The following is an 8699-nucleotide window of genomic DNA, read 5'->3' on the forward strand; positions in this document are numbered from 1 at the left end:
TCCTCAGGGGTCTGTACCGGGAGCGATGCAGTTCAACATCTTTGTTGTCAACATGGACAGTGGGATTGAGTGAACCCTCAGCAGGTTTGCTGACACCACCAAGCTGTGTGGTGCAGTTGACACACTGGAGGGAAGGGATGCCATCCAGAGGGACCTGGACAGGCTGGAGAGGTGGGCCCGTGCAAACTTCATGAAGTTCAACCAGGCCAAGTGCAAGGTCCTGTGCATGGATCAGGGCAATACCAAAGACAAATACAGGCTGGGCGGAAAATGGATTGAAAGCAACCCTGAGAAGGACTTGTGGGTGCTGGTTGATGAGAAGCTCAACGTGACGTGGCAATGTGCACTTGCAGCCCAGAAAGCCAACTGCATCCTGGGCTGCATCAAAAGAACCATGGCCAGCAGGTCAAGGGAGGTGATTCTGACCCTCTATTCAACTCGGGTGAGACCCCACCTGGAGTACTGTGTCCAGCTTTGGAGTCCTCAGCACAGGAAGGACATGGACCTGTTAGAACGCGTCCAGCCCAGGGCCACAAAGATGCTCAGAGGGTTGGAGCACCTCTCCTGTGAAGACAGGCTGAGAGAGCTGGGGTTGTTCAGCCTGGAGAAGACTCCAGGGAGGCATTATAGCGGCCTTCCAGTACCTAAAGGGGGCCTACAGGAGAGATGGGGAGGGCATCTTTATTTTTTTCCTTTTTCCTGCAGTAGGTGTTTCAAGTCTTTGTTGATGAGACTTTGGCACACATTTTATGCTCTACCATGATGGCTCCTGGACTTAATGTATTTGAAGTGTGGTGCCACTGTCATTCTCAAGTAAAAACTTAATTTTTCCTACACATCATCTCAGGCATAGCTAGTAGCTTCATATCAGTTCAGATCATACACTATGGTTCCTGCATCTGGAAGCTGCAACAAATAGTTTACTTCTGTGTACTGATGCTGTTGGTGTATTTGTACATGTATTTCCAAGACACTCCTGTGAGGTCAGCGATCAACCGGGCTTTGTTTACATCTTGCTGTCTTCTCTACCAGGATTTTGGCCTCTGTGTGTGTGGAGACTCACTTAACCCAGGAATGCGACAGCAAAGCTGGGAGTTGGCGGAGGACGGCAACCAGAGGGGCGCAGATGGAAGAACAGGGATCAAATGGGGATTGGGACTAGAGCAAGGGAACAAGGTGTAGGCGAGAAAACTGTACCAAGGAATTAGTTCTGGTAGAACATGAAATGGGCCTGGGAAAGGCCACGAGGTCCTGAGGAGCTCCTCCTGCGTGGGTGCGTGACGGCCGTCAATTACACGGTTATGTGTTCATTACAGCAGGAGTTTTGCCAGTTCCTACCTGCTCGCTGCTGAGGCATGCCGCAGCACACCGCCAGCGTTAAGGAAACTGATGGGAAACAGCTGGGTTTCCCTCACGGCCGCAGCGTTACCCTCTTACGCCTTATTCCACTAAGACCGCGTGTTCGTTTGTAGCTTTTTAGGGTTTTTTTAATCTTCCTTTGCGTGCTTTAAATGGCGTGGTTCGGGGAAAGAAGGGATTTCTTTGCCTTTTCCCAGCTGTCAGTGCTACTTACTCCTGCACTGAGGACCCCAGGACCGGACCACGCCGGGCCGGGCCGGGCCGGGCCCAGCCGCCACCACCTCCCCACAGGTACGGCGGGAGCGGGAAACGCCGCCCGGCCACGCAGTCCACCGCCGAGTTGCCGATTCGCTCGCCCGGCTCCTCACCAATCGTGACATCGGGGATCGGCTACAAAGCCGTCCCGTGTCCGCCATCCCCCTTCGTCTGCCCCGTGTGGTGCGTCCCCCAGCTGTCGGAACTGGAGGCGGAGCCAACCATCGTGACGCGGGGGGGGGGGCGAGCGCGGCCGGCGGAGGTACCGCTGAGGGCTAGGATGGGGGGAGGCGGGAGGTACGGCAATGGCGGCGGCGGGGGGCTGCCGCCGCGGCTGAAACCGTGGGTGGAGCAGGGGAGTCTCGTGGCGCCATCGCAGCGGTTTTAGTTGCTGTTTTATACATTAAAAGCTGCTTAATGCCCTTAAAGTCCCGGTGGCTCTCGTTCTCGGGGAGAAATGACCTGTTGCCAGAGCCGTGCCTCAGCCTCGGGCCTGCTGCCGTGTGCTGGCGGCTTCCCACCAGAGTAATGCCCGACCCGGCGGCGGCCCGGGCAAGGCGAGAGAGTGGGGAGCGGTGGGATTGCTTGGCATAGTCCTCTCCTGCCTGAAAGGCTTGTGCGCAGCAGCGGCCTTGCTGCCCTCGCTCCTCAGGCCTTGCCATACGTGGGACCTGGTGGCGTTACCTTCAAGGGAGGTGGTGTGATGGTGTATCTCGCTCAAATGCACTTGGGGTACTGTCCCCCTGACAGTCTAAATACCCCAACGCTGGTAAAGGGTAGGTGGAGGCAGAAAGATGAGGAGCTTTGTCCAAGATACTAATTGCCTTGGTGACATGACCAGGGAGAGTTTCTTGACACCTGAGTTTTCTAGACGGTTCTGCCTGACCTAAAGGTTGAGATGACAATATCCTTAACATGATAATGGTGGGACATACACTTTAAGGTCAACGCACACTTTTCTCCTCTCATTGTTGATACCAGCCAGCTGGTGGTTAAAGCCCCACGGGGAGTATTGCAGCAAAACCAGAGTATGCCTTGCAGTCCACACCAGTGCAAAGTCGTATTCATTAGCAGCTGAAGCTAGAAGAGCCCACTAGAGGCATTCACAAAGTGAATGTGTTTCTATACCCTGTCAGCAGTAACACATGCTGCTCCTGATTACAGACATGGAAACTACATCCCTTACTGAAGGGTTGAAAATAGACGTTAATGTAAAAAGCAGGTTATTAACTTTGTGTACGTGGAATATTTTTCACATTGGCTGCTTTATTCTGTTTGTGTCTTTTCCCCCAGTTACAGGAATGCGCTTCAAGTGATTGATTTCCACCATGTTCTCACAGTGCTCGTGGGCTCTATTAAAGATTGCAAATCTTCATCTCCGGAGTCTGAATTTAAGCCTGCATTTACAAAACCACAGAAGAGCTTTCAGCAAGTCACTGCCTGCATATCGAAGGAAAGTAGTTGTTACAGGTATTGGCTTAGTGTCCCCTCTTGGTGTGGGGACTCAGCTTGTGTGGAAGCGCCTTCTCCAAGGAGACAGTGGGATTGCATCGCTAGATGGGGAAGAATATGCAGGCGTCCCATGTAAAGTGGCTGCTTGCGTGCCAAGGGGAAATGAGGAGGGTCAGTTCAGTGAAGAAAGCTTTGTGTCAAAGTCAGAGATCAAATCCATGAGTTCTGCGACTGTTATGGCCATCGGTGCAGCAGAGCTGGCAATGAAGGACTCTGGCTGGTCTCCCCAGTCTGAACAGGATCGCTTAAGTGCCGGCGTGGCAATTGGGATGGGAATGGTTCCTCTGGAAGAGATTTCTGATACAGCCGCTTTATTTAAAACAAAGGGTTATAACAAGGTCAGCCCGTTCTTTGTCCCAAAGATTTTGGTCAATATGGCAGCAGGCCAGATCAGCATTAAATACCAACTGAAAGGGCCGAATCATGCGGTGTCAACTGCTTGTACCACAGGCGCACATGCTGTTGGAGACTCCTTTAGATTTATTGCAGCTGGTGATGCTGATGTCATGTTGGCTGGAGGGACTGAGGCTTGCATTAGTCCTTTGTCCTTGGCTGGATTTGCCAGAGCTCGGGCCCTCAGCACGAGTTTTAACTCCAGCCCTAAAATGGCCTGTCGACCATTTGATTCGCAGAGAGAAGGGTTTGTAATGGGAGAGGGTGCTGCTGTGCTGGTCTTGGGAGAATATGAACACGCTGTACAAAGAGGTGCTAGGATCTATGCAGAAGTTTTAGGTTATGGACTGTCTGGTGATGCTTGCCACATAACAGCACCTAATCCAGAGGGAGATGGTGCATTCAGGTAAGAACTCTATGTTGACTATGATGGCTGCTTCATATGTTAATTTTAGTGGGTTCATGCGTTTCTGTTATTGCATGCTTTTCCTAGAGAAATTATGTTCTATCTTGAATTAATATTCCAAAAGCCTGAAAACTTAATCTGAAAAATAAAAGAGCTTCTGGTAAGGTTTTGCCCCAATTTTCTTTTTTTAGTAACAAGGTGAAGGCCAGTTCTTGCTAGAATCAGCCTTTTTTTTGCATAGAGTTATAAAAACTTTCTCTATGTGAAAGATTTTGATGCCTACAGCTGTTCACACAGTGTTCCCAATGGAAATCTAATTTTTAAGATTTTTGTGGTATGGTAGAACCTGTTCAGGTTCTCCTTCACCCTTTGTCCATAGAGAAGAGAGACCCCACTGCAAAAGCAGGTCATGTTGTCTGTTGTGGTCTGAAAGGGGAATAGTGTCCTTAAAGAAATCCCAAGTGATGAAAGCTGTAGAGCACTTGGAGGATCGAGTTTGTTAGAATAATTACTGTACATGTAATTAGCATTAATTGTGGTTATTCTTATTTGGAAAAGACTTTGGCTTTTCATAGGGGAAGTATTTAGATCATATGCCTGTGCTACAATCGTATTTAAATACTTCATTCTGATGCAGCAGAGAGTGTTGGTGGAGGGACATAGCAGAAATGCACTTCAGTACTGTTTAGTGAGATGGTAAAGCTTTATCATTGTTTATCTCATCAAAACCAATTCACAAGTAGATGATATTAATCTAATCTTTATCTTTGACCTAATTAAATTGTCAGTTCAATTACACGTGTAAGTGTATGTACTGTTTGTGAGCTTTGTGTAGGCTGAATGCTATTACTGACTGGAATCGTCAGTAAAGATTTAGTTTGCGTTATTCCGAATGTATGTGACTATTTAATAACAATTCAGTATATCACTGCACAAATAGATCAAACTTCTGCATGGTATTGTAAAGCTGTGTTTGCATCTTTATTGGGTTAACAAATTTTTGAAGAAGTAATATACCAGGTTTCTCTCTATGCTATTTGATTCATACTTAATTGTTCTGCAGACTTAGGTGTGAGCTGAGTAATCAGGAGTGTCTTATCTCAGATTTTCAGACTTGTTTACCCTTGAGATGATATGGCGATATATTGTAACAGAATTTTTGTATATTTTGTGATTGCAGTAGCGTATAAATTAAATTCACAGCGCGAAGTAGCTGAAAGTTAATCTTGGTATCTCTGAAATGTTGAGCCTTTCCACCCTTGAGATGAAATAATACATTTTAATACAGTCTTCACACCAATATTTTGTTACTGCAGTGGTATATGGATTAAATCTGAAATGTGTATGCTTCTCTTACTTTTCTGTATGGATTTTATTTGCCACGTCAAAAAAACTTAGGGGAATACATTTTTTGTCATCTTCTAATAACTACTAGAGTTGGAGACTAATACATACGTTGGAATAAACCTGCAGGAAAGGAGAAGCAAAGCCAGACTCAGAAGTGTGGATATTAAGTGTGTTCTACACAATTAATGTTACATCCTTAAGTAAATATGTTCCTTGAGCTGCCGTATTTAACTAAATTAATGTATCTGTTTCCCTCATGGTCGATCAGTAATCTTTTTAGCCTGAATGTTGGCTCACTGGGGCCTACGCGCTAAGCTAAGCTGGATGCTTCTCAGGGTAGAAGATTGTACTGGACATATTTGAATTTGGCCAGCAGCTTGTGCTATCTTCTTTTTTTTTTTGGAGCTTTTTTTATTTACTTATTTTTGATAAATTTCAAAAGAGTCAGTAGTCCTTTGCTCAGAGATACTGCGTTAAGCTGTGTGTGCAAGGAGAGACGTGTGATTCCTCCCCTTCTTTCTGTGGGAAATCTGTAAGAAAATCACAGTATGGAGCTGTATTGATCCTTCTGTGGTTTTCATAAAAAAGCGTGTTTTATGTCACAGTCACAGTCCACAGGTCATCAGGAGTCAGAGTGGAACATACTGTGTCAGAGTAGAAGAGTGTGACTTTCAGTAAATTTCATTTTATATATGGGAATTTGTGCTATCTCCTTGATATCTTTGAGCCTCTGGAAAGCTTGCAAAAGAAGCTCACGAAGAGGATGGCTGCAGAATTTTTCTTTCATTTCCCAATATTTTTGTCTGATAGAGCATTTTTTTTTTCCTAATTCCCTAATACTGTAAATATGAAGGGAAATAAAATGTAAGAACTAGGGAAGCTTCTTTTCATTTACAATGGGAAGGGGATTTCTTGGACCATTGTAGTGAATGTTACATTAATGTGTCACTGCACTAGAGAAACTTCAGTGGAGGGAATTTAAATTTTTGTAATAATTTCAGGTAGCTATTTCTCGAATGTTTTCATATTTTGCATTGAAAAGGGTCTTTGATATATTAATGTAGTGAGTAGAGATTGATTGTTGTATCTTCTTTCTTTCCTTTTTGTATTTTTCCCAACTGTGGAATTTTTGTCAGCAAGTCTGATTTTATCCTGGGCCTCACCCCTACTGTCTTTCTTGTGTGGCTAAATATAGATGCTTGTGTGTTTAGTTAGATGAATCCATCTCTTGTCATTTACATCTCTGGTAAAGTATACAATGATAAACATTTTAAAACACCCTGTACTTTTGCTTTTGGTTTGTACATGTGTGTTAGTGACAAAAATATAATGGGAAATTCAGCATTCTGTCTTCTTTTTTTTTTCCTTAGGTGTATGTCTGCAGCAATAAAAGATTCTGGGATCAAACCTGAAGATATAACATACGTCAATGCTCATGCAACTTCTACACCTCTAGGAGACGCTGCTGAGAATCAAGCAATCAAGAGACTTTTTAAAGATCACTCACGTAATATTGCAGTTTCCTCAACAAAAGGAGCAACGGGACATCTCTTGGGGGCTGCAGGAGCTATTGAAGCAGCTTTTACTGCACTGTCCTGTTACCATGGAATTTTGCCACCTACTCTCAACTTAGAGAAAACAGAGGCAGAGTTTGATCTCAATTATGTTCCTTTAACAGCTCAGGAGTGGAAAACTGAAAAACGACGCATAGCACTCACAAATTCATTTGGCTTTGGTGGTACTAATGCAACTTTGTGCTTTGCAAGTGTTTAACTTAGGCTGCGCGTATTGGGAAAAATGGCACCGAAAATGATTTTCTGTGCTGCCACCCTTGGTGTACTGTGATCTTTTCTCTGCTTTGAGAATTGCTCATGTGATATGCAAGAACTTTATTCACTGTAACGTTTACATCAGTAATTCTTTTAGAAAGAGGGAACTTCTTTTACTCATTTTAATAAAAGGTAAATAAAAGACCTTATCTTTGCATGGTAAAGAAGTTTTTGTTCCGGACTAGAAGAGACATTGATCATTCTGTGGCTTTGCTTCATTAGAAAAGGTTTTTCATATGCATGTGGCATAGAAATTGCTCAGAAACATTTATGCAAAAGGGAGGCTGGCTGACGTGTTAGGACTCCACAGTCGTGACTTGATAACTTAGTACATGATGGTACAAGGTTTATGACTGGCCTCCCCTTTGTTACCTGTTCCGTTTATAATTCTGCCTTTTTCCTCATCATAAGTTGTTTCAAATAACATAGACTTATGCACATTCTTCCACACAAATGACAATAATATAGGAGTTCATGAAATTTCTGACAGTGGTGCATTTTCTTTTCAGCTTTATTCATTTCCATATATTGTGTTACTTCCTTAGCCGTGGCGTGGAGTGGTAACAGTGAAGTATACGTACAGCATGGCCTATACATCTTACACGTGGCACAGAGATAGAATTAGTAGGTGATAACCTGTTTTCTGAAATATTAGACAAGAATAGCAAGGTAGATATGCAAGTATGGTATCAACAATTTTAGAAAGTTACATGGAAAGAAAAAAGACTTTTGAAACTCCTGGTTGTTCTGATGAAATGGAAAAATAGAACTAGCCAAACTTGGAAAAATAAGGAGTTTTTTTGGGGGGGTGGGGGAAGCATATGCAAGAAACAAATCTGGGTATTATGTTGGGTATGAGAAAAGGGAAGAAAGAGAAGAGGAAAATGAAATTGTACCTGAAGTTGAAATATTGATGGTGGTTTAGGTTGTCTCTTGCAAAGAACAAGTAAAGGACTTTGGCTGTTCCTTCTGGCACCAGTCAGCATCTTAGCCAAGTAGTGCCTCAATCGATAGCATGGATGTGAGTGAAGTTGGACATCCCTCTTGTTGGGTTAGTTTGCTAAAAGAATTTCACCAGTTTTAATTTTTAAAATGTCAGTCTTAGCCTTTGACCTGTGTAAATGGAGGCAAAGTGTCTCACTGGATTTAAAGTAAAGGACATGCTAAAGTAGCTTTACTGTAAGTAAATTTCATTGTGGAAAGAGCTTACTAATGGGCTATAATGAGGCTTAGCAGTACCCTAAAACCTCGTTATTTATACAAATGGTCTGCATGATGATATGAAACGGCATAATTTTTGCATTTGCTGTCTTTATTGAATAGAAAGTTAAAGAGAATGATGAGAAAAATGTAGTCAGAAAATGATTAAGACTCTTTCAGAAGCTGAGCTCGTACAGAACAATGCAGTCCGAAATAGATTAATGAATTATAAGCCTGAAAGTAAAATATTATATTGCTAAAGGGAAAATGTAAGAGCATACAAACTAGAGAGAGTATAGGAATTTGCTGTTGGGGATAATAGCTACAAACTTTTTGCTTGTGTTTATTAGTAGTATCAGTACAATGAATGAGGACCTCGATTGCATGCAATATAAAAG

The 8699-nt window shown here is 43.6% G+C and overlaps 1 protein-coding gene across 2 annotated transcripts; it reads left to right on the forward strand.

Moving 5' to 3' along the window:
- Nucleotides 1–1792: 1792 nt before the first annotated feature.
- On the forward strand, nucleotides 1793–7532 carry OXSM (3-oxoacyl-ACP synthase, mitochondrial). 2 transcript variants are annotated; one of them, XM_063325213.1, is made up of 3 exons: nucleotides 1793–1876; nucleotides 2908–3925; nucleotides 6643–7528. In XM_063325213.1, exons 2-3 carry the CDS (start codon nucleotides 2943–2945, stop codon nucleotides 7043–7045), a joined length of 1386 nt encoding a protein of 461 aa, XP_063181283.1. In that variant the 5' UTR covers nucleotides 1793–1876; nucleotides 2908–2942; the 3' UTR covers nucleotides 7046–7528. The 2 variants fall into 2 exon arrangements, with proteins under 2 accessions (XP_063181283.1, XP_063181284.1); XM_063325214.1 differs by lacking the exon at nucleotides 1793–1876 and having other exon boundaries at nucleotides 2937–3925; nucleotides 6643–7532.
- The last annotated feature ends 1167 nt before the right edge of the window (nucleotides 7533–8699 follow it).

Source organism: Chroicocephalus ridibundus, chromosome 2, assembly GCF_963924245.1.
Source record: "Chroicocephalus ridibundus chromosome 2, bChrRid1.1, whole genome shotgun sequence".
Lineage (NCBI taxonomy): Eukaryota > Metazoa > Chordata > Aves > Charadriiformes > Laridae > Chroicocephalus > Chroicocephalus ridibundus.